Genomic DNA, 26,662 nt, shown 5'->3' with positions numbered 1-26,662 from the left:
GCTGCAGGAGGCGCAATGATATTACACAGTGCCCGAAAATAGTCCCCAGCTATTGAAGGTTACCAAGCGGACTATTTCCGGGCGCTGTGTAATATCATTGCACCTGCTGCACCCATGTCACGGCAGCAAAGTCCTTGATTATTATGACAGAATTAGAATACAGTTCCTAGCCATATTGGTCTTTTAAACATTGATGAAACATATCAACACAAGTAAAATAAAATAAAATCAACAAGTAAAACAAAAAAGTTTTGAGTAGACTATATAAAAAAAGTAGCCCTCCAGATTGTTTTCTCCATTGTGGTAGCCCTTGCTCACAAAAAGGTTGAAGACTGCTGCTCTAAATAGTCATTAAACATTTAAAATTATCCTTATTTGCACATTTTCTGAGAGGTGAACCATTCTAAATGCTTTATCAAATTCAAACATGCATGTCTATCCATATGCACAACATTTTGGTTTTAAAACATAGAGGAATGAAAAAATAAAGTGCAGGAATTGCTTGATGTTAAAATAGTTATTAAAGCAACACTAAAGACTTATTGCTCTTTGCTCCCCCTACAGGTTAGAAGCGTAATTGTTCATTACCACTGACGTAAATACTGCAGCATAGCTGGCTCTGATTGGATTGTAGGTCTGCCGTAAAGCAAGTTTTTGTAGTTTTCACTCGGACTACAGGACCACTACCCGACGGTTGGAAACTTCTTTAGTGCGGTTTTGGCCGATAGAGGGCTGCAAAGTGAATGTGAAAGTGCCACTCACCCGGTTTTGAGTGGATGAACCACTGAAACTTTTTTGGAAACGTTATTTTAAGGTAAAAAAAACTCTTTGGTGTTGCTTTAAGAGAGATAAAGTTCAGGAATGATTTATGTTAAGAGTTTTTAAGAAAGACGAGACTTGAAAACAATCTTTCTCGCACTGACTGACACATCTGAAGCTTCTACACAGACGAGCAAGCACATGACCTTGATATATATATATATATATATATATATATATATATATATATATATATATATATATATATATATATATATATATATATATATACACACACATACACACACACACACACACACACACACACACACATATACACAGAATTTAAAAATATCTGTTTTGAAAAGAATTTGTGTAGATATAATATGTTATGTCATAAGTGAATATTGGGGAAAATATCTGATGTGAACATTTTATTAGATCCTTGCATTACAGTAGTCTTAACTCTTTCACCGCCATCGTTTAAAAAAAAAGTTGCCAGCCAGCGCCAGCGTTTTTCATGATTTTCACCAAAGTTTAATGCCTTCCAGAAAATGTTCTTCTTTAAATATATAAACATGCAATATACCAAATGAAAGAACAGACCCTCTGCTTTCAAACAAAAAAAACCGTTTGATCCTACCTTTAGTGGTTCTTTTGCAATCAGCTTTTGAATATGGGTAGGTTTTTGCAAAAACACCATATTTTGAGCAAAAAGCAGAGATAATTCCATTTTTATGACGGACTTTTCATAGAGATCTGATTCAGAGCGATCTTTAAAACAGACACGGACATGCAGCAGCTTGCCATAGGGCAATACTTCCGGTTTTAAAAAGTTGCGGAAGGGCGCCACCTGGTGGATAATAGCGGTATTGCGGAAAGACGGAAAATCTCGTCATTGGCGGGAAAGCGTTTTCTCTTAATTGACGAGATATCTCGTCAATGGCGGGGAAAGAGTTAAAGCTGTCTGTCTCAATGCCAATCAAACAATAAAAGAAAGAAAAAAGTTGAACATAATATTTTTCCTATAGTATGTTTTTCTAATAATGGACACGTGATGAGCCAAGACTTCTGCTGCTTTTAATAAAAAGTATGCTTATTGTGTTATTAGATTAGTTAAATGTGTATATGTCTATAATTGTGATTCTAATGTGACAGAGATGTTACCTTAAAGAGAGAAAGTGTGAAAGGGACAAAGGTGACTAACCCATCTGCTCCACTATATCTGGAGGAAAGACTCTAGAGGCGAAGGCCCGGCGGAAGATGGCTGAGAACTCCTTGTCCAGCCCTCCGATGCCCATGCGCTCAAAGTTCCAGTCCGGGTTGATGATGGACTGCCGAGAACCCCTGGCCTTTGCTTTTCCTGGCACAAACAAATAAGATTACATTACTAAGAATTTTTTAAAGAATTTTCTTTGATTTATGATCAAGCCAATCAAGAAAAGACATGGTGAGGTCTTTTTAACCAATGATCTGACTGCCATCTTGTGGTAACCTTTGTTGTTACATCAAGTTACAGGAATAGTTCACCCAAAAAAGGAAATTCTGTAATTTTTTTCTTACTCCTAATGTGGTTTAAGCCACTTCATTCTATTGAAAACAAAGATGAATTTTTGATAAATGATGGTAACCCACACAGGCCCCTGTTGATTTCCATAGTGGGAAAAATGAATACTATGGAAGTCAACAGGTACCATCAACTGTATGTTTACAATCATTTATCATTATATATTCTTTTGTGTTAAAAAAAAAAAAACGAAATACAGGTTTTATACAACATTAGGATGATTAAATAATGGTGGACTATCGCGTTAAGCTGGGTGCACACTGTGGATGTTTGGCCACAATTTTACTGTATGGGACAAATTTTGAAAATCCTAAAAGATTCCTGGAATCCTATGCTAAAATCTGCTTTCTTCGATCGCTAGTGTCAGAAATTTCGAGACATGATTCTGCAGTGTGACTTCTCCTATGACAACATATAACATAGAAATGCTGCACAAGTCTTCTTGTGAGTGTCTTTCGTTACCGTTGTGCAATCTGACATTAATGACAACTAAGATCCCACAGTGTGACAGGACTCATCAGCCAAAGTTGTATGTTGCTCTGATATGTATCTGACAGGCTTACAAGACCCTACCCCTAATTCTGACCTTGAGCCTGTGATATGGAGTTGTGTGAGCTTGTGTGTGTCTGTGCAACACTAACCAATCAAATTGATAGATGAGCTTTCAGCTTTTTCAAAAATCACCTGACTGTTGCCATGCAACAGACCAATCTCAATCTGAAACAAGGAAAAAGGATTCAAAGCATTATTAGAGCCAACATGAACAGGACTGACTTGAAAAATCAAAAAGAGTTGTGATTGGAGGTTAAGTAAAAAAGTAAACAGATACCTTCTGTTTTTTGTTGGAGCTTTGCTCACCCCTGAGGATGCTGGGATCCATGGCCTCAATGTCTTTTATGACCAGCCCAAAGAGCCTATCACAGTAACTGAACGCAAACTGTAAGAAAGATGATAATAAATGTCTGTGCTGATGTAGTCAAACTTCAGTTTTAAAAGAAAAATGCATCCCTCAGTCCAGTAGAAAAACTTAAAAAGTCTTTAATATCTTACCTGCTGGCCCATGCTAAAGGCCTGCGCATTGAAGAACTGAATAAATTCAATGGCCATTTTATCAGAGTCATACGGGTTGCTGTCGATGTTTTTCTTTTGCAGGAAGTCAATTTCTAACGTCACTGTTCCCACATACTGTCTTGATGTGTCAAAGTTATAAACACTGACTGCAAATAAAAACATAAAAATATGATAGAAAAAGATTTTTAAAGAAGAATATTCACTTAAACACTTGGCAGTATGTCTCTAACGTCATAGACATTATATACGTAGACGCCACATAGACTGACGCTGCCTATTGGAGCTGATGTATCAGCGCGTCCGCCATCTTGGATGGGTCCCCAATGCCATAGATATACATAATAAAGACTATATGTCTTACGGCAGAGTTTCTAATGCCATCACCGGCGGCCATCTTGTCACAGGCTCTGTGGTACCTGATGTAAGGTGAGTGATCTGCACTAACACAAATACTCTTATCTCACTGAAATCTTGACGGATTTACAAATGGTTTGGTTTCTTACAAACGTTATTAACGTGGCTTTAATTCTGGATGCTTAAACATGTTTCATGAACATTATTCATAAGTATGCAGTGTCATGAGTACATTTCTGAGGTTTATCCCAAAACAAATAGTTTGAATATCGGTAGAAAATTGAGCAAGTTATGGCTATTTTCAAAGTACATGCCCCAAGTGAGCAAGCTGACTGTGACAAGATGGCTGCCAGGTGCAGACGTGGACCTCCAATGACCAGCAGCACGGACGAGACATCTAGCCTTTATTATGTATAATAATGCCGAATGCGACACCCCTGAATTTATTTCTACTGAGGAAGATGTATCCCCAACTACAATAATCATAACTCCCTGATTATTTACTATATTTTCATTCGGTTTGGTTACGCATAAGTTTGGTTTGGTTACGCGACATAATATTATAAATGGTAAAATAACCAAAAATTATTGTTCAATCTTACGCAGGGCTTTGAACCTGAATTTTTTCCCAATTGGTTCGTTCCGAACAGAAACAGTATTTTAACGTTTCCGGTTTTCGGTTCAACTCTAAAGTTGACGTTCCTGAACCGGTTAGAACAAAAAAATAAAGTTTTATCAAAGAACGAAAAAAATATCTTGTCATAGAACGAAAAAAATAACGTTATTAACCAGTTACCATTATTTTAAATAAACATTTCTGTTCCGGAACATTTATTTTTTGAAAGTTTCTGGTTTCGTTTCCATTCCTTGCAAAAGATCAAAAGTTTCTGGTTTTCGTTCCGTGAACCAGTTCAAAGCCTTGATCTTACGTGCGAAAGGTAATCCCATGCCATCTGGTATCAATACTGCACCGGTTATTGCAACTATAAGCTACACAAAATACGGGCATAGTTGCTCGCTCCCCGTTGACTCTGGTGCTAGCGTAGAGTGAGGAGACCTAACCAATATGGCCGCAATGTTGGATTACGTTCCAGCACGTCAGGAATCGTCTACGTATATAATGTCTGTGTTTAATGTATTCATACTGCACCCACACATACTATATAAAGTGTACTGTTTTAACATTATAACAGTATATACTTCATATAATTCAGTATGTATTGTCACAGTATAAGTCTACAGAGTAAGCCAGATTTACATTTTTACTGCTTTATTACTACTAGTTATACAGTTATAACTGTGCATGTGACAAATACAAACTTGATTCTTGAATATGAACCTGATTTATCTCCTCATCTATCTAACCTAACCACAACTTTATCATACTCTACTATAATTAATATTACAAAAGCAAATGTCGTACCTTCTACATCCTGGTTAAGTGAGAGTCCAGCCCATTTTCTCTAAAACAAAAAGAGCATATTATTGAAACTTTGTTTACTTGCATCAGAGTTGTATAATGTTTCAGGTAAAATCAATACCGTTAGTTTTCAAACTGTCTACATCTAGACATATACCAATTAGTTTGAACATTTTATTGCTAAACATGACACAAATACATCTATTTAACTTTCTTTTTATAGATGGCCTTATTGTATAGCACATTAATACTGAAACAGACATTTAGCCCACTTAAAAATTGACATAGTTCTGTCAGTGTTTGATTTCTTGGCTCCAATGTCTTTTTATCTCGATTATTCAATATCACATCAAGCCATAAAATAAGACCAATGTAAGGAAGTTACTGTTGTACCTGAGAAGCCTCGCTGTTGCCAAGTTAAAAGATGAAGGGGAAGCAGGAAAAAAACAATGCAAGTGACAGACATTAAGAAAGCAGCATGCTTGACAGCTGGCAATAGCACACTGTCCCAAAGTTCAGAAACAGGACCATGTCCTTTCAGACTGGATAGAAAGCTTAAAGAGAGTATAATCTATGCACTTAGTTCTCTATATGTCATGAAGCAGAAAAAAGTTATGTAGATGTATACTTTATGCATATTGTGTTTCGTAGTACAACAATGAAACTGAATGGTGTGTACCTGAGGTAGACTGAAGGCAATGGTTCCAGGTACAATGCTTGGGTGGGTTTTTACGGTGAATACGAACTTCTGAGTGGGTGTGGTTTTAATCATTACATGCCTTGAGAGAAAAGCATACGAAGGTTTTTACACAAACTAACAGTTTTTTTATAAATCTATATTATCTTTATTTAAAGGAACCACCGACTTTTTGGGACTTTAGCTTATTCAACGTATCCCCCAGACTTAGATAAGTCCATACACACTCATTTCATCTCCGTGCATCCCGTAACTTTGTCTGACGCACCCCCCGCTAACCTAGCTTAGCACAAAGAGAGAAAGTAAATGGCTCCAGCTAGCATACTGCTCCCAATAAGTGACAAAATTCCATTTTTATATGTTGTGATTTGTATAGTCACAGTGTGTACAAATAACAAGGTATATGAGACACACTCATATACGAAGCACTGCTACTTGGGCAAAGTCATTTGCTCGCAGCAAATCAGCAACCCTGTAGTGAGGAGCAGAGGGTTGAGAAGCAGAATTGGTGGCGTTATTTTGTCACTTATTGGGAGCAGTATGCTACCTGGAGCCATTTACTGCCAGTCTTTGTGCTTAGCTAGGCTAGCGGGTGGGTGTGTCAGACAGTTTTACGGCACACACAGAGATGATAAAGGTATATATGGACTTATCTAACTCTGGGGGATACAGGGAATAAGCTAAAGTCCCAAAAAGTCGCTGTGTTATTTTAAGAGTTACACCCTTGTTTTGTCACATCACCAGCAGCAGCAGAAATGCTGTGTTGAGTGAAATTCTTAGGAGCGTGCTCCGTAACAGTCAGGTACAAATAGCAATGTTTAAAAGATAACATGAAATATACACAGTATACATTAAACATAGTCACATTAGACATTCACAATATACTCAAGTACACAATATACAAAAAATATATGTATACAGGCATATATAGACCCTTTTACAGCCCACTTGATCAAATAGCCTGCGCACGCAGTTTGGCAACAGAAGTGGTGTTGTTCCCCAGTGATTCTAACGTGTTAGCAACTCAGAAGGTTTATCAAAACAATTTCCCCGCATCAAAATGTCTGGTTGTTGCGTTTGGTTGCACTAATATAATATACTAAGATACGTATATATGTATCTGGCCACTTTATGTTTGGCCATCTGATAACGTCATCCACTCCACTATAGTACACGGATCTGGTAGCTGTGTTGAAAAAGTTGATAAAGTTATTTTTTTTAAATAACTTTCTCTGTCTGTGTTGCTTAACTTTTGATTCTTGCCGTAATTCCGTTGCCAATATGCGCGCGCATATATTGCCACATTATAATGGTGTACCAACAGTAAAAGGGTCTATATCTTACCAGACATTGAACTTTAATTGGTTTTGTTTAAAAATATATCTTTTATTATTGAATTATTTTTTCATTTTCGGTTTGATTTGTGCGATTTGGTTCCATTATGTTTATTTTGGTGGCTCACTTTAACATACACTACCAGTCAAACATTTTAAAACACTTGACTGAAACGTTAACTATGATTTTAAAAATATATATTTATCTGAAGGTTTATGGTTAAATGCTTGAATTATTTTTGTAGACAAAAATATACCTGTGCCAAACAGATTAATTTGTGTTATTAGAAAACTACAATTTTATTTTGAAATATTATTTTTGAAATAGATGACTTAATTACCGAATTTCGAAGAAAAAGCAGCCAATAAGAGCCCAGATTATATGTGAACTCCTTCAATATTCTTTAAAACTCATTCTAAGGTGAAACTTCTTGATAAAATAACACAAGTACAGTTTTGCAATTTCCAGGCAAGCACTTCAGATTAGGGATGCTTAACGATTAATCGTGATTAATCGTTAGCAGAATAAAAGTTTTTGTTTACATCATATATGTGTGTGAACTGTGTATAATGAATTTGTATAAATAAATGTACACACATGCATGTATATGTTTTAGAAATATATTTATGTATAATTTATATTATATATAAATATAAATTAATATATACTTTTTTTTCTTAAAATTATACTTGAATGTGTTCACATTTATATATATACATATTTATTATACACAGTTTACACACATATGTGATGTAAACAAAAACTTTTATTCTGCTAACGATTAATCACGATTAATTGTTTAGCATCCCTACTTCAGATGATAAAATATAAAAGAGTTTTGATTTATTTTGAATGCTTTTAGTCACCCACAGTTACATTTGTTTTATGCCATAGTTTGGATGTATTCTGCAATGTGGAAAACATATATAAATAAAGAATGAGTGAGTGTTTCAAAACTTTTGACCGGTAGTGTATGTGTGGAGCTTTATAGAAAAAAAAATATTTGCATGCATGTGTCTGTAAACTCAGCATATCTGAATCATTCACGTGACTTTCAACACATGCAAAAACAGTTATGGCCAGACTGTCATTGTTGCATTCCGGCAATACAAGTTACCAGCAATTTATTACTTGTATATAGTGCTTGGCAAACATCAAATTTGGACACTGGTTATACTTCATCTTACAGATCTTATTTCTAATCAAATACTTACTGTCCACTTTTGAAGTCCTTTTCACTTGCAACCGCACAGTTAGTGAGAGACAGTTCATCTGTTGGACATCTCGCTGCTTTCATTAACTTTGCAAGAAACAGAAAAATAAAAACACCATAGGAGTGAACAGGTGATAAGTGGTCGCAAACCACAGATTCTGAAACAAAGCACTACAGGTCTCAGACTTGTAGATGATTTGGGTTACATGATGTACAAAATGATGAACAAAACAGACGCTGATCTTTAGATTAGTTATTCCCAGTTCCTAAACCACTCACTTCCATTGCTGTCATTCTGCATTAGGCAGTCAGATGCTTCAAATACTCATTGTTCCATTAGGGTAACAATGATCATTTAATGGGAAAGGTGTTTGTTCTCATTCCTGCATTTCAAGCTTTAAACCTGATGGACGAGATAGGTGACGGCATACTTCATCCATTAATAGGGACTTTAAAGCCGGAGTGCACGATTTCTGAAAAACGCTTTGGAAAAAGGGAGTCAGGCCGACTACCGAAACACACTTGTAGCCAATCAGCAGTAAGGTGTGTGTCTACTAAATGACATCTTTGCCTGGGCTGCTTATGTTTGGGGCGGGTATATCAAAAAATGGTCCAGATTCTATTGGGGTAGAGGCGTGTTTGTTTAGGTGATTTTAAATCTCAACATTGGCTTTCAGAGATCATGGACCCTGCCTTTAATGAAACCATTCAGCTATTCAGGGATTTCTCTGGAGTAAAGTGAACATGAAATGCTTAAACACCCAAACCCAGATATTAGAAGCACTATATAAATGATTCATATGACTAACTAATTATGAATTGGAATGCACTAGACAATGTAGATCTCATACAAACTTAAACTTTGACTATGTGGGGACAAACCAAGGCTGCAATTCATGTACATGTTTCACCAAAAATGTTCACCTAATTATTATGCAGGTGAGATCATTTATAATTGCAAAATATTAATTATGAAAAATACAAAACGAAAACATTCCCTTAGTTTTCTTGTTAATCTTCTGGACCTGGTAACGTTACTTTACAGACCATTTAACACAAACAAGAAATGATGACATAAACAAAAGCAAACTAGTTAGTTTTAGTTAGTATGCCTTCCGTATGTTTATTTATCAGATTTATTGTGTTTGTCAGGAAAAGTCCTGCTATCTATAGGAGGGTTAATATTCAGAAGCATCTTTTCATTACTTTTTATTATTAACTCTCATTCATCCTTTGATTCAGTCATCTGCTATGACAGTAACTTAGCTAAAAATATCTAACGACCGCTTTGACAAAGTAAGTTTTTACACTCGTTCGAAGAAAGTAACATTTTTATTTCCACATTTTAAACGTTAAATACCCCGTGAATGTTTTGTTTACAACACTGCACTAAGTTTCCCCACTAAAAGAGTCATGAGATGCGATGTTGCACTCGTCTTCCGGTACGCTGAATGTGAATGACGTGTACTGCTCACTGACCAACACAACGCGTTTGAATGAAACTTTGTGGACGGTGAAAATGTCTCTAAATAATGAATGATTAAAGTGCGACTAAAAGCAACTTTATTCATAAAGAAATACTCACCCGGCCAGCCATCTTTGAGTTTATCAGGTAATCAAAAGTAATTCCGCAAGAGCGAGAAATTGTGTCGACGCTGCCTCTAGCGGGTACTCTCAGCTATGACATGTAACGAAAGCCGGAAGCTTTCGCTATCAAAATAAAAGCACGACTATAAAAGAGTAAATTTTGTCTATCTTCTATCTAGCCGTCGGAAAATAATTAAAAAGAAACATTTTGTTATAAGTACATAATAAATATTTTGGCTTAAATAAATATACACGCCCATGTATAAATATGTTTAGGGTTTGCTTTACTTTATCCATCTTTTACCTTGTTTTTATCAAATAAATGTTTATACCTTTAAGCTAAGTAATTAATAAATAAATACATAGGTCGTGAAAGAGGGCATAATTACATTATTGGCTTAATTTTATTGCCTACGTCTCCATATATTAGCTTGTATTTTAATTATTTCTCTACTTTCTACCTCCGTATCATCACAATCAAAGCATCAATGCACTGTGTACACTAGATGGCGTCAAAGGAGCGTAGGCGCACATATTTTATTGTCTTTCAAGTGTCAAGAATTAAAGGTCCAGATTAGAAGAGAGGCATAAACAGCCAGGATACCAAACTAATAACTGTATTTAAAAATTTTTACATATCAAAATTGAATGTGGTACTGTACATTCACACAATCTCACACAGTCTCGCATAAGGTATTTAATCCTCTGAAAAAGTCTACACACAGTAGAGTGTGTAATTCTTTACAACGTAATTATTAGTATGACTCACAACAGGACGTTGTATATGACATGACAACTTTTTTATCTGTTACTATAAAACAATATGTACAGTACTATTCTGGTTGAGTTTTCCAAATGAACAGGCAATTTAAAAACGTATCCCATTTAAATGTACCATAGTACAACAGCATTTGTGTTTATAGTCAACACAAGATGAATTGTACACATTGAATGTTTAAAAATGTAAAACTAGCCATGCAGGTTTACAAGGAATGTGTCACCATGTGATATTTTTACTATTCTGCATCATTTAGCTCACCTTTGCTTATCTGGAATTTCAGTAATTTGACTTTCCTAAAACAAGTGCTAAACATTATAGGCACGCACACACACACACACAAACGCACACACACACACACACACACACACACACACACACACACACACACACACACACACACACACACACACACACACACACACACACACACTTTCCATACATGGATCCTTAACAAAACAATTGAACATTGCAAGATAATGGGTATAGCTAAAATAGATTTAGTAAAATATTTCTTCAACGGGCAAAAGCAGCTTTTGTGTTATACAAGTGCACTCTAGTACACAGTACAGTGTTGACATTCCCAGGTTCTCAGTTTAAAATTCCAAATGACTTGTTTGATCCTAAAAAGGATGTTTGAGACCCATCAAAACACTTTTCATCCATAAAATGTCTGTATTGAAGTTCAACAGTTTAAAAGACTATTCCTATTTTTAGGAATTTCCAGTCTGCTAGGATGCATTTCCTTTAGGCAGAGTCGAATTCTTGCTGGAGACAATGCTGGCGGCCTGAATAACACGGTATCGCTCTCTGAGGTTGCGGCGTCGGACGTGCTCATTGGTGATTTCCAATACGTTTGCCGCGGGGAACCAGCCTTTCTGTCCATCTGACAGGCGCATTCCCTCATACCATCCTAAAGAAGTGAAACAAAGGGAAAATTGGTAAACAAAAGAGGGTTGGACTACTATTAAAAATACTATTAAATAAATTATTTAATTAAATGATTTATTAAAAAAGAATACATTTATAAATACATGTTATTTACTTAATTACCTAATCATTAATTAATAAATTAATTCCCTCCTCAAATGTATTATTGATTAACATGTCAAGGTGATTGACAGGTACAGCATGGCTCACCTTCATTGGTTTTGCGTAGGACGTTAATAATCTCTGTAGGTTCCAGATTTATCTCATCTGCTTGATTTGCCACATACTGCTCCACACACTGCACTTGAGGACAATCTGATCCACAAAGTCACACACATAGAAGTTAGAAATGTAGGATAAGATGTTAAAAAAAAACAAAATTACAAGCAAGTACAAACATGCATAACCATGATCAACTAAAAAATAAACAGCCTCACTTACCCCAGTCCTCATATATGACTTCTTCTTCATCTTTGTTGAGATCGTTTGGATTCGGGAATGCGGCCAACCACCTATGTAGGTCAGATCTGAGTGGAGATACAGTATAGAGAAAACATCCTTAAATGCAGCAGAAGGGCCTCGTCAAGTTTACTTTACCTCTTTGACTTTCCAGGCTAATTTGATAATCGTAATACTCAAGGGTTACAATCATACAAATAACAGAAATAAACATTTCAAGTACATTTGCGTATAAACATTGTAAGGAGTCAAATAAAAAAGTATGAGGTTAATTTGTATTTCACTCACTTTTTGAGTGCTTTTAAATGTTTCTCCACATGGCGTCCCTGGTGATTCTCCAGAAGGCTCAGACAGAAACAGTTCTCTAGGGTGGGAACAGATGCGTCCTCCCCCAAAAGCTGCACCTGGATCAGGGAGCGATGAGCATAATCTAGGACTACATAGCGCTCAGAACTGCAGCACAGGGAGAGAGATACAGAAACAATACAGAATAAGTCTGATTCAGCATAACTTAAACATATTTGATCACATCCAGTAAAATCACATGCTTACAGAAAATGTGATTATTATATAGAGTCGTTTTCTACTATTGCTTAATTTAAATATACTGTTTTGTAACCCTGAGTCATGTCATAAACTGGTTTTTCAGCCTCCTACCTTTTTTTTGCAATAACAAGCAGGTCATTGAAAAGAAACAGGTAGACTGAAGCGAATTTGGGAGCGAATCTTAGGCTGAGGAATCCTCCCATTTTATTTACTTCCTGGAACTCTCCGCGTTTCTCCAAGAAACGTGTTTGAGAGATTATTGGCACCGCCTGAAGAAATGATTTAACAATGAATCAAAATATATGTAAAATAAATTAATTAATTTATAATTAAAACAAAAAGCAATGCTCACCTTCAGTTTGTCAAACTCCAGCATGCCATTAATCTCAATGAGTTCTTCCATCTGCTTCATTTTTCCCACCTGAACATTACATTCCTCTATGATCTGTGTGTGTTGTAAAATTTAGAGAAAACACAAGAACAGCCATTAATAATATTTTTGTATTTAAACTAATATCATCATCATCCTACAAGTTATTTTATATATTTATTTATTTATTTATTAGTATATTAGTTAATTGGTCAGATGCATAACCTTCTTATAAATGAGCATTTTATATCCGACACTTAATGGATTCTGCAAACAAACCAGTTTTTCTGAATAATCTAAGGACACCGGGATTAAGCAAATTTGAAACAAAAGTATTTGATGAACGCATAATACGTGCAGAGAGCATTCGGTCAATATCATTATCTCATGTTTGATGGAGGTGGCATATAGAGGCTTTTGCATCTGAGCTCTTCACTTATATAAAAATTTTTGAAACACGCACTCGTTCTTTATTTATATATGTTTTCCACATTACAAATTACTAATAAACTCATCCAAACTATGGCATAAAACAAATGTAAATGTGGGAACTATGTTGGTGACTAAAAGCATTCAAACGAAATGAAAACTCGTGTTATATTTTATCATCTGAAGTGCAGTCACCTTAAATTGCAAAACCGTACTCGTGCCATTTTATTAAGTGCTTGTTAAAGTATTACCTTAGGATAAATTTAAAAAAAAAATCAAAGGAGTTCACATTTGATCTAGGCTTTTATTGGCTGCTTTTTTCTTTAATATTCACTCATCTATTTAAAAAATAATATTTTAAAATAAAATGTTAGTTTTTTAATAACAGAAATTAATCTGTTTGGCACAGGTATATTTTTGTCTACAAATTTAATTTCATGCATTAAACCATACACCTTCAGATTAAATGATTTTTAAGATCATATTTATCATTTCAGTGAAGTATTTAAAAATTTTGACCACTAATATAAATAAATACACTGCATTTAAAAAGTATTCAGGCCACCTTCACTTTTTACTATTTTGTTTAATTGTTAAATTTAATTTTTGTTTCTCATTAATTCACAATCTAAACTCAGTACCCCATAATGACAAACAGAAACTGAATTTTAGAAATGTCTGTAAATGTTTGTTTTTTTTACTTTTCTATATCCTCCTTTGCAACAACACTTTAAATTTAGCTCAGATGCCTCCCATTTTTCTTAAACGTTACTGAGATACACACACACACACACACACACACACACACACACACACACACACACACACAGTAAAACACCTACTACAAATACAAACCTAGTCTGTGCTATAAGATTCAATTTATTAGTTATCTCTTAATTCCAGAATAAAACAATGGCAAGCTAAGCTTATATACATTTCACTGAATCTTAGAACTTATTTACCCACAAACTGACCTTCATTGGTTCTTATTTTCCAATGCAATCCCCCCACCTTCTCTTTTTTCTATAGTCTTCCTCTCTAATGTACTATTCTGGGAACAATGGGCTCCACTCCAGTATGTGGTGAGTATGAAATGGCGGGTAAGATGTAACTTTTTATGACAGAAAAACAGGCTGCATTATTAACCGTGTCATTTTAAGGATGTTTACCTTAGACACTGAGTCCAAAGCCTTAGATGCTGTTTGTTCCTTATCTGTCCCAACAGCCGTTCTTTTCAGGATGTTCTGATGAAAAACAGAAACATTCTTTAAATTAAAAACATTTGGATTTTATTTATTATAGCTGGATAACTTGAAGTTAACGGCTGGATTATAATAATTTACAACGTATTGGAGTATCATGTTAAACTATGATACTGTATTCTCAAGGCAATCCAGTCAATAATGCTTAATACTATACTATATACTTTTTTCAAATAAGCAAGCATTAAAGGGATAGTTCACTTTAAAATCATTTACTCATCCTCATGTTGTTCTAAACCTGTATGAATTTCTTTTTTCTGATGAACACAAAAGAAGATATTTTGAGAAATGATAGTAAACACACAGCAGTAAGTGACCATTGACTTCCATAGTAGGATTAAAAAATGTGATGGAATTTAATGGGTACCGTCAACTGTGTGCTTATCAGAATTTTTTCTTCATCATTTATCACAATACTTCCAAAATATTTTTTCCTACTTTTTCCCTTTAACTGTGACATTATACAATTTGTTTCATACTCTTAAATCACACTGTTCCCAAAAGTTAATTCACTAAAGCTAAATATCATGGGTGTTACTAGGAAGATAGTTCATTTAATTTGTGATTTTAACTATGTTATACACGTACAGTATGTATTGTTCACCCACCTCGAGCAACATTTTAATGCGTGTGATTCGCTGGAAAGGCAGTAAAAGGAAAGATATTAAGGGCAGGCGCTGACACTTGGGAGACTCCTGTAGTCGGCCGATTACAGTCGAAAACTGGGCATTATTCTGCCTGTGATACACATTAAGAGTATTAAATACATTAAACAGGCTATCAAATAAGAACATAAAATTGAGCAACAGATGATTTCTCTTACATTAGTGTGGCGAAGGTTTTTTCCTGATAAATCTGATTTCGAACATAGTCAATATACGCAGGGAAATTATGTTGAGCGTGATAGTGGATGATGTCACAGATGTCTGTAATGATAATGCTCTCATCTAGTCGCTCTTCCAGGTCCTTTAGAAATCTGCAAAAAAAGATATAGTCAAATGAGAATAAACAGACGTATCTGTAACTAGGCAAAATTGACACTGCAATGCACTTCTGGGGCATAAATCTGTTGAAAAGCTGATGATACATTTATCTATTACCATTTAGGTTTTCATAATTTATGCTAATGATAATTGTAATTAGTTCAAATTACTATCTCAGGGAATCCTAATGTATAACTAATACATGGCAAGCTAAATGGGAGTAGAATGTGGTAATCACTTATATATAAAAATGAACAGTTTATTACTGGGGTGCAGGCAGTGCCGTTTCCGCAGTTATTATTAACTGTAAACATCTTTCTCCTATACAAACACATGGATGTATACAGACATACATACACGCATGAACGCTTACCTCTCGCTGACCTCTTGGATGCGTGGAGTGTTTGAGAAAAGAGTTTTTTTTTCCATTATAATGAGAGTTTCATTTAATGCACTTGACTCCATAAAATGCTCTGTTAGCACACGCAGAGAGCGCAAGTATGACCTTTCAGATGTAATCACTTCGAACATGCTCTGGGTGCAAAGAAAAACACATACATGTTTTAGATACACTGTAGTCATCTATTTAATATCTTTATCCTGATATTTGTTAAAATAATTCAGATTTTACAAAAAGGCAAACATCCATGAAGTGTTATATCATGTAAGGAATAGCTGACGACGAACCGTTGAATTATTCGAAAATAATGCACACCCAAGGTGATATAGCGGACTTATGGCTTATACCACAGCTACCATAGACATTGCTCTGGTGGTTATTTTAACACATACTACAGGTCAGGTGTGCGTTTATCGCAAAATAATGCATACCCGTGGATCATTTCTCAACCAGAATAAAGCATTCAACAGCCATGTGTTGTAAGAGATAAAATAATGCTTTAAGTTTAAGTAAAATAAATGTGAAATAATAATAACATATATTTAAGAAATCGGAAAAAGCTTGGGTCTTAGGAGGTTAAACACTATATCAATGGCTGTTCATATTACTGTGTCCATTCGTACCATCTTACTATTTTTGTGAGGTTCCTCTTAAAGCCTCACAACAAGAATACGGGTTCTTAATACAAGATCCTGAGTCTCTGGCACATTTCGTAAAGGTTTCTGCTCACCTCTTGGTACTTGCAGTCCTCTGGGGTTAAAGTCTCCAGGACACCACTGTCTCGTACCCGCTGCTGGTCCTGCCACAAATTGCTCTGTTTTAGTTTTAAAGCAGGACTGGATCTGGGACCTTCAGCTCTTTTATCTAAGCTTTTTGGAAGGTCATCCACATCACGACACATGGTCTTCCTGATCTCCTTCATTATAAATCTTTTGGTGTAAACCTGATAGTACTCTGTAAGGAACAGACAAATTAGATATCTAAATTAAAATAGATTAAGATGACATAATTCAATCAAAGTCTATGTCTGATTATTTAAATTAAATTCTTATTATGAAATTTTTGAAATAACATCAATAATTCTTCAAAATCAAAAATAGTTTACCCTCAACTACTCCAATATCCGAATTAAAAGATTGTTCCCGACGTGGAAGGACTCGTGGAGGTCTAGAGATGGAGCTAAATAGATATTAAAGACAAATGATATTGTGTTATCACTACAGTATTAAAGCATAGAAATTAGAGATAGACTGATATATTGCATTATAAATAGCATCGGCTAATAAATCTCTTCAATCGGCCAGAATTTTTTTTGTTTCTGTTGTTGTTTGTAATACAAAGACACTCAGATGTAAAGCTAAAGTCTAACAGACAGTCAAATCCAAATTAATTATGTCTTGTAAATATGATTTAATTTAAGTATTTTAAAAAGAGTATATTTGTAAATATTATGAATAACAAATGTTTATTTAGTTTCAACAATTTTCTGTTTGTCTCTTATTTACTGTAATTACATTTGTGTCATAACAGCCTCATATCATCCAATCGGCCATGGTGCTTTCTTAAAGGTGACATAGAATGATTGAACGGAGTATTTATCTTTGTTCTGTGATGTGACATGTAGACAATTTGTTTTTGTTTGGGTCTGTAATGCCTTAGAAGCTTCCTAAAAACCTCTCTCAGATAGCTCTATTAGGGTAGGGGATTTTAAACAAGTGGTTTTGCACCTATTTGGCTCCCCCTACTGGCTTAACTTGCAATCTCATTACTGATTGGCTGACTTTGCTGCCACTCAAAACATGTAGCCAATTATTTTAAAGGGGAGGGGCAGTGAGATGCCTGTGATGTCATAAGCATCAGTTTTTCAGATTGGGCCGTTTTCTGGCTGACATTTCTAAAAGAGGAATTTCTATGAGACTGAGATGTTTAGCATGTCTAGCACTTTTTGTATGTTCGTGAATGCGGGTAGACTACCATTATTCAACAAAGACAAGGTAAAAATGGTTTTTTATTCTCTGTCCCCTTTAATATCAGTATCACCATCGGCCAATAAAAACCCATATGGGTCAACCACTTATAGAAATGCTAAAATGTATCTAAATAAATTAAATACAAATTATAAATAAATTACTTCTCGTTGGATCCACATGTTTTCTCATCAGCCCCTGCACAGTCAGTCTCATCTGTTGATGGCAGGGAAAGAAACCAACAATTAAGTACAGATGTCTGTGTGACTTATTTTACCTCTGTAATGTGATACAGGACAAAAATTATACATCTAATAATGTGACCTATGCACAATTAGTTCATATTATGTAAATTGGGTCCATTTAAATTTAATGTTGATGCATTTACACACCTGCAGACTGCACAGAGAGAGCACTTAGTCTTCTTGTATTCTCATAGGTCTTGACTGGTGGTGGTGGTGGACCTCTTTGAAGTCGAGGACTGGCAGGTGGGCTGCATTTGTTAGGGGGCATCAGAGGTAATGTAGGGTGACCTGGAGGCTGGAGCAGACTAAGCCGAGGTGGACACCTGTTGTCTAAAGGCATTCGAGGAGGAATGAGTGGAGGGGAGTTTTTGCTTGTTCCAATGTATGAGGTCTTTGGAGGTCTGGCTGGAGTGACCACGTCCAGGTTCATTTCATATTCGGATTCTTCCTCCAAAGATTGGGCTTTTGGGACATTCAGAGGAGTGTAGGGAAACGGGACAACAGAGGTGATCACTGACGGAGGTCCGGGGTCTGATTTTCTCCTCAGCTGCTGCTCTATAAGGCTGCGTGTCTCCTCAAACTTGTCTTTTTTAATAAGAGATTCCTCGCATTTGTTGGCATCTATATCTACAGACTCCACTTCTATTTTTGGATTTTCTTTTTCCTCTGCTTCAGTCTCTTCTTCGATTTCATTCTGATCCTCCACGTCGCTGATCTGTGTCTCAGGATTTGTCCCAGTATCATCATCCTCAACCTCATCATCCTCAACCTCATCCTCTTTTTCACTTAAAGGCACCCATACAAGCTTCATGCCAGGCCTCTGTAGATGACACACGCAGCCGCAATTCCTCTCACACTGAAGGTCTGGGAGAGGGCTTGAATCCCGTTCTGAATCCCGTTTACCACATTCTTTCCCATCAGGAGCTAAAAAATGGTTATGGGTAGAGTTTAAGGTTGTTTGAAAATACTGATGAACTATTGTTTGTGCAGCTTTTCAGTAAAAATAAAGCACTCTAAAAATATGCCACCTTGATACACCGAGGGTGATTTTCATTGTGCATCTTTAATTTCGCCATAAAACACTTTTATTCCCAAAATTTAGTCCTCCTAATTTTCCAACCCATCTCTAAAGACAACTTAAATGAAATGAATAATAAATAATATAATATAATAAATAATCATTCAAAGCTATAACGTGATTTAGTTAAATAAAATGAAAAACTAAGTGTTCCTGTAGCTCAGCATTGTGTTAGCAACATAAAGGTCATGGGTTTGATACCAGGAACACACATAACAATAAAAGAAAGAGACTGAGTTTACTTTAGGTCACTATCAGTTACAATGTCTGCAAAAGTTCATAAATGTAAACAAAGACTGACTGAACTCTTGCAAAGCAGAACTATGAATGTATGTCAATGCCCTACTCCAAACAATCACTTTGAAGGATTTATTTTTTCTGCAGTAGTAGATCTTAGATTACCGTCTCTCTTTGTTCCCTGTTTTTTTTCTGGATTTAGGCTCCACCTTAGTCTTTGAACCTGTTGTTATCATTGGCGTCAACCTCTGTACAGAACCTTTGCGCTCCGATGGCCCCTCCTCCCCTTCTTTACTTCGCAGCTCTTCGACAGTCTCAAATACATTTAGCTTGATCTTACTAAATGCTTGTTGTAGCACTTGTGCCATTTCACTAAAGTTATCTGCTTTTCTGACACTGTCGCCTTAAGGCTGGACTAGTATATTTGAAATTACATGGCAGGTTAAAGGTGGGGCATCTGTTATTATGACAGCAGTAAATCAAAACACAGTAACAAACCGCAAAACACCACCTCAGCAATATCTGAAAACAATTGTATTACTTCACTTAACATTTATATAAAAGTTTTATGTAATTTGATGCTTTCAAATGGCAGTTTAAATCATTCCCCGCCAGTCTTTTATAAAAAAGTTGCCGCCAGCATGGTTTGTGATTTTCATAAAAGTTTCACAAAATGCCTTCCAGGAAAATTTTCTTCTATAAATATACATACAAATCAAATTAAAGAACAGATCCTCTGCTTTCAAACAAACAAAACGGGGAAAAAAATATTGCATTCTATATTCATTTGTTCTCTTTTTATAATCTCTTAAATATAGGTTTCTTCAAAAATAAAAACAAATTTAGCAAAAAGCTGAAATAATTGCATTTTCGTAAACAAATTTTTTTTAGAGATCAGATTCAGAATGATTATCAAAACATACATGGAATTTAAAATGTTTAAAAATTCATTTTTGCTTTAGTTTTTTATAAATTGGGTAAATTGGGTTATCTAGCGGATAATAGCGGAATAACAGATTACTGCAAAAACTCATCAGGAAAGCGTCATTGGCAGGGACGTACTTTGACATCCCCTTTAAAGGTCACGTTCTTTCTGATCCCATTTTTTAAACCCTAGTTAGTGTGTAACGTTGCTATAATAGCAAAAATAATACCCCTAAAATGATAAAGCTCAAAGTTCACTCACTGCCAGGCGATTTATTTTCTTTAACAGTATTCGCCTTTCAAAGCCTACAGCCAACGGCCGGTTTGGACTACAGCCCTCAGTAAAACAGTTTTTTTACTAAACTCCACCCACAGGAATACGTAACGTCAGTCGCCAGCTAAGCTAACGGCAAGCTAAGCTAATGGCAAGCTAAGCTGCTATCGAATCACAACACACTGAACAAACTACACAATCAGAACAGGTTACGTTTTTCTGAAGAAGGGACTTCACAGAACAAGGAAGACATCAGCCTTTTCTTTGAGGACAGTGAAAACATCGGTATACAGATAAGTAAATTGTGTCAAAAATACAGCGTTTTTTAAACGTGAAACATGAACACATGTTATATTGCGCACTGTTAACATAATCAAAGCTTCAAAAACATGGAAAGAACGGGACCTTTAATATAATTTATTTCCTATTTTCCTTTTTGTGATATTACATTTATTTTGGGGTGTAAGTGTGTAGTAGTACGTGTTAACGATCTGCAAAGTTACGAATTTCAAAGTTTACGATGATGTGCGTTATCGTCTCCAACTAATTTCTCTTTTCTTGGACTACAATGAACGCGAGGATTGTAGGCAACACTTTACTGCTGCAGCTGGTTGATGTGAACTTGATGCACATTATCATAATTACGCCCACTTATGATTCTCAGCCTGTATGGAGTCTGTGTTTTCAAATTTAAATAATTTGCTACTATTCAAATCATGATTCAAACATGAATTTTGGGCAGTATAGAGTATTTCGTGTTGTCGATCCTTACCTTACCAATCTGTTACATTCTGCTCAAGCCGCACTGGCAAAGTTTTGGGCTTGTATTAATAATGTATTAAAGACAATATTATTGGTGCTAATCTTCCATATATGGTAAGAACATTTCAGGAATGCGCTTGAGGTACTCAGTCAATCACAATCCCTGGATAGCTGGCCAATCGGAGCACACTGTGCATTTTCAGAACAATAAGCTTTGTAGAAATTGACGCGTTTCAGAAAGGCAGGGCATAGAGAAGCAACAATAATGTACACGGTATGGGGAAAATAATGTGTTTTTTTAAACCTAAAATCATGTAAAAACATTGCATTAAATCAAATATGCAAAATAACATTCTTTTTATCAACATAATAAAGGTTTTTTAATAATTATAAAAGAATACTTTAATATAAACAATGATCATTTTAGCAAGACTATTAGTATAAGATCTGCTGGAATCCGAATAAAGGCTCTTAAATTAGTATGTTAAATTAATAAGTATAAATGTAATACTGCACAAATAAAGGAGGTGCCATTATATTAGGCAAGAGTCCAGAGGTTTACGCAATTCTTACATGTTTTTACAATACACTGCAAAAAATGACTTTCTTACTTAGTATTTTTGTCTTGTTTTCAGTAGAAATATCTAAAAATTCTTAAATCAAGATGTATTTTCTTAATGAGCAAAATGACCTAAGAAAATAATACTAGTTTGAAGACAAAAAATATACAATTTAAGTGAACTCGTGCTTAAAACAAGCAAAATTATCTGCCAATGGGGTGAGAAAATTTTACTTGAATTAAGTGTTTAAGAAAAAAGAAATCTTATTTCACAATTTTTTTCTCACCCCATTGGCAGTTAATTTTGCTTGTTTTAAGGACAATTTCACTTAAATTGTATATTATTTGTCGTAAAACTAGGCTTATTTTCTTAGGTCATTTTGCTCATCAAGAAAAAGCATCTTAATTTAAGAATTTTTAGATATTTCTACTGAAAACAAGACAAAAATACTAAGAAAGAAAGTCTTTTTTTGCAGTATATGTGCTTCTTACAGTACAACTTTTAAATTGTTCCTGATATCATATTACTTAAATACCCTACATTAGATATAAACATTTAATTAATTTGTTCCAGAGGGATGGGGGAAGCCGTTTCATCCCGTCTACACGTCCCATCTGTCTTTCTGTTCAGAAGACCGCACACACTTTACAATCCCATGATAACCCTGATTATCCACTTACTGGCCGACAATAAACACAAGGCATGTCTGATCTGTTATCAACTGTATGCCTAAACGATGATTTGTTTACATGAAAAATAAATATTGTTCACTTAAGACAAATCTTGCACTGACAGTTGAATAAAGTATGCAAAAAGATCAGCTACACTGGATGTATTGTATATCATAGCTCCCATTCAAAGCTGCCTTCAAAACTATATTGCAAAAAGGCAAACATGCAATTTCCATGCAATAACAAGAAGCATTTCCTCTAATGCCTCCAAGATTACTACCAACATTAAAAGAAACCACCAGAGAGATTAAAGGTGATTAAATTACAGAAATGCTGTTTTCCACATCTAACATTGTTAAAGGTTGTTAAAAGTGTTTGTTTTATATGTGTGCATGTGTTCAAGTCTCTATAATTATATTTGTGACTGAACTTTGAGAATGAAAATTCCTGAGATAGACAACATCATCCAGGCAAAACCCAAATTCCAGAGGAAATTCCTTAGAATGAAACTAAAGGCATTGTACCTGATCGGTCTCCATCTGTCATTACAGCAGCCAAGCCTCCGTCTTGCCTACTTGCTTCAGAGACTTCCTTGTTTTCCTCAACCTCTTTCTGGGCACTTTGATTTTGCCTCGTCTTTGGAGGTAAAGGAGGTGCATCCTTAGCAGTGTTGGTCTGGGAAGAACTTCTAGGTTTTTGTCTCGGCTTTACTATAGGACGTTGCTGTGGTTTCTTTTCCAAACGGGTGCTATTCGCTATACCTCCACATGGAATCTTAGACTCAGGCTGGCTGAATATATCCACTATCTTTTTTACATTGCCAGAAGTTTGTGAGGCTGTGGTTTCTGCAGAAGATGTCTCTGAGGTGCTATTTGAGGGCTTGGTAGGAACTGGTGGTCTCTGTTTAATTTCAGACTTCGGAGATAGCTGTGGATTCTCCGGAGCTGCAGACATCTTGATTGCTTTTTATGTTTTTACTAATCCAACCTGGACAGTATTAGGCCAGGCAGTTTGCTCCCTGAGAGAGCTGAGATCTGCATGAATAAAGCAACATTATAAACATCAGGTCATTTAAAATTTTCTTTAATTTTGACATTCTTACAAAAATACTATTATTGTAACCTTTACTGGTAAAGGTGTGTCCACAGAACAATTTAAATATCTGTCAAGACAATGTGCAGCAAGTGATTCACTGAAGTCAATGTGATCTCTGTACTCAATAACTCATTTTATACAATGCTGGAAATCCGTCACACAGTACAGGTTTAACTGCATCGGACTTTGCCCTAACAGGCATCACTCAGACTTCTTTAAAAATGTGAGCTAAACGTCTTATCGGACTGGTTCTTTACTGAAATACCATAGTTTGCTGAGCATACACAATCATGGACACGGGTAGCAACATGTTTACATTTAGTACCATACCAAAATATGTTTAAATGCATGATCTATTGGTGTATATCATTTTTGGTTCACTACATTTTCAAAAATAAAGGTACACAACTGTCACTGGGGCATTCCCCTTTAAAAAAGGTACTAATATGTACCATTAAGGTACAAATATGTATCTTTGAACTGCAAATATGTACCTTTGAAGTACTAATTATGCACTCTTTGGGTACAAATGTGTACCTTTTTGAAAGGGTACTGCCCCAGTGACAACTTTTCTACCTTAATTTCTGAGGCTGTATACTTAAAATTATAACAAGAGGATATTAGATAACACAGAGTGTTTTAGTCATGGTTTCCTTTTGCAGTCACACTGAACTTTGGCGTCACTTAATCCCGTCGACACCCCTCAACAAACCCAGCAGGTCTGTCAAGTTTGTATTTGTTTTGATAATCCAAACCTAGATGGCTTAACATCGCACAATAAAAGTTTCGCCTGCGTGAAAGAAAGTAAGCTTTTACATTGTGTTAAATATTATGGTTATAATGGGTATTGTTAGAAGAGTGTTTTTTTTTTATATACATTTCTGTCTCTCATTTTGAACTTAACTATAGTATAAACATCCCCTAAAGCAACAGGACACCCGAGAATACCGGGTCACTTTTGTTTTTCCTAAAAATGTGTAAATACTTCCACTGCAATATATAAACAGCTTTGAGATTGACTTGAAACATTTCCCTGCCCTTTCCTGTTGTGAACTACTAAACAACACTAGGAAGTTATGATAGAAAATATGCACAATGTGTTAAAGTCATTATGACATCCACCTAAATTTAACAAGGAAATTAACTGTCACTAGTAATTTCCTTCTTTTTTTTAATTTTCAGTTACTTATTTACTTGTTGGGACCCATCACCTTACATATTTATTTATGATCAATGACAAAATGTCAGAAATAAAGTCAATGTATCTACTGAATACTACAACCAGTGGTGGCAACATACATTTGTGTGTTTGCTTAAGAACAGTTTTTAATCACAAACCATTAATAACCCAAATTAAACATTTCACACTGTTGTCTGCGTAATTTAATGTACAAAACATTTACACACAATAACAAATATTTTCCCAATGATAAATCCTGTCAACATGAAGTCAACTACTACATGAATGCATATTACACCAGATTACTCACCACATATGAATCACTCCCTCATATAATCCATACATAAAAAGCAATTTCTGAAAAGCGTCCAGAGCAACTTCCTCATGAAAATAAAATAACTACATTCGCATGAACCCCCTATGTGAACCTAATACTGTACACATGAACACAGTTTGTAGACAGTTTACAGACGTCCATGACATTGTGCTATAATGCTTTTCTTTGAAATGACAGCAAGAAATGTAAACGTCATGCTCGTCTTTGCTCGTTCATTGTTCTCTCCGGTAAATCCACGCGCATCTCTGCCTCTTTGTTTTCTGCGAGCGCGTGTCTGCCGAACAGCCGGACAGGGACAGTGTGATTTGTGAACACTCCCCTCCTCCCATCCCATCACATCCCATTCCTCCCATTCTTCCCATTCCCATCTGCCTGCACTCAAGCTGCCACCCAGTGGACATTCTACCCGCGTGTCTGTAGGTGTGTTCGGCTACAGACAGCGCTGCGAAGACCATACATCAAAGTACCGCGAGAGCGATAAGAAAGCGTGCTTTTGAATTGCTCTCGCGGTCCTTTGACATCATCCGCCGCTCAGTCTGCGCAGCGTAACACCATTACCTACCTATACAAATGCTTATCTATAAAAATGCAATAGATTAAATGCTACATAATATTTGATATAATCTGTTAACGTAGCTCAGTTGGTAGAGCATGCGTTAGCAGCGTAAGGAAAACACTAATAGAACCATGCGCCGTATCGTTGGATAAAATAGCCTCACAAATGCAATGTATACGTAAATGTAATGTCTTTAATCATATCACTTAAAAATATGATAATGCAAATTGCATTCAGGCTTGTTTGGTTCAGTCATCATTATATTACCCATAAAAAAACATATTAACAAATGTGGTAAAAGTGTATATGTTTTTTAAGTATTAATTACTAGCTAAACAATTTTTTTAATGGTTTAACTACACTATGGTTTAACTATGGCTTTTGAAAACCATGGTGGTCAAAACCATGGTTATTTTGTGGTTACCATTACTACAGTAAGCTTGTTTTTTGGTTTAAAGTGTAGTAATATTAAGGGTAGCCTCTTTCTTTTATTTTTTTTTAACAAAGCCTTTTTGATGAAATAAATGTGATAGGTGATAGCTTGCTTGTTAAACGTGTTTGGAAATGTTCTTTTCGTTTGAAAGCGAAATTAAAACTACACTATATCTTAAAAGTA

At 35.5% G+C, this 26,662-nt stretch overlaps 2 protein-coding genes across 2 annotated transcripts in view; both read right to left on the bottom strand.

The window, feature by feature from the left end:
- The window catches only part of nsfb (N-ethylmaleimide-sensitive factor b), a 30,195-nt gene extending 20,064 nt beyond the window's left edge, over positions 1 to 10,131 (bottom strand). Inside the window, exons 1-8 of the mRNA XM_065242374.1 lie at positions 10,002 to 10,131; positions 8,418 to 8,503; positions 5,851 to 5,950; positions 5,175 to 5,214; positions 3,377 to 3,543; positions 3,156 to 3,263; positions 2,968 to 3,043; positions 1,967 to 2,122 (exon numbers count right to left, since the gene is read on the bottom strand). Coding sequence (XP_065098446.1) covers positions 1,967 to 2,122; positions 2,968 to 3,043; positions 3,156 to 3,263; positions 3,377 to 3,543; positions 5,175 to 5,214; positions 5,851 to 5,950; positions 8,418 to 8,503; positions 10,002 to 10,013 — 745 coding nt within the window. The 5' untranslated portion in view covers positions 10,014 to 10,131. The remainder of the gene's footprint in view (positions 1 to 1,966; positions 2,123 to 2,967; positions 3,044 to 3,155; positions 3,264 to 3,376; positions 3,544 to 5,174; positions 5,215 to 5,850; positions 5,951 to 8,417; positions 8,504 to 10,001) is intronic.
- A 475-nt stretch (positions 10,132 to 10,606) lies between these two features.
- arhgef15b (Rho guanine nucleotide exchange factor 15b) lies at positions 10,607 to 25,876 on the bottom strand. Its single transcript, XM_065242373.2, has 16 exons — positions 25,464 to 25,876; positions 23,403 to 23,912; positions 18,520 to 19,296; positions 18,292 to 18,343; positions 17,266 to 17,339; positions 16,891 to 17,114; positions 16,134 to 16,294; positions 15,601 to 15,753; positions 15,386 to 15,515; positions 14,685 to 14,759; positions 13,069 to 13,161; positions 12,828 to 12,985; positions 12,459 to 12,623; positions 12,153 to 12,238; positions 11,922 to 12,026; positions 10,607 to 11,694 (listed from the first exon to the last, which is right to left on the bottom strand). The coding sequence occupies exons 2-16, from the start codon at positions 23,830 to 23,832 to the stop codon at positions 11,513 to 11,515; spliced, it is 2,865 nt and encodes a 954-aa protein (XP_065098445.1). The 5' UTR covers positions 23,833 to 23,912; positions 25,464 to 25,876; the 3' UTR covers positions 10,607 to 11,512.
- Positions 25,877 to 26,662: the final 786 nt, after the last annotated feature.

Source organism: Paramisgurnus dabryanus, chromosome 1 (assembly GCF_030506205.2).
Source record: "Paramisgurnus dabryanus chromosome 1, PD_genome_1.1, whole genome shotgun sequence".
In the NCBI taxonomy this organism is placed as follows: Eukaryota; Metazoa; Chordata; class Actinopteri; order Cypriniformes; family Cobitidae; genus Paramisgurnus; species Paramisgurnus dabryanus.
Note: the sequence above shows the minus strand (reverse complement) of the source record. Positions and strands in the feature narration are given on the sequence as shown.

Bases quoted from the DNA above. Each gene is read 5' to 3' on its own strand.
- arhgef15b (XM_065242373.2), bottom strand. From the start codon at position 23,832: ATGTCTGCAGCTCCGGAGAATCCACAGCTATCTCCGAAGTCTGAAATT. The intron at 15,754-16,133 runs GTAAGCGTTCAT...CTTTTTTTGCAG, and splicing joins ATCCAAGAGGTCAGCGAGAG to ATTTCTAAAGGACCTGGAAG. The intron at 14,760-15,385 runs GTGGGTGAACAA...GTTTTTCATCAG, and splicing joins GCATTAAAATGTTGCTCGAG to AACATCCTGAAAAGAACGGC.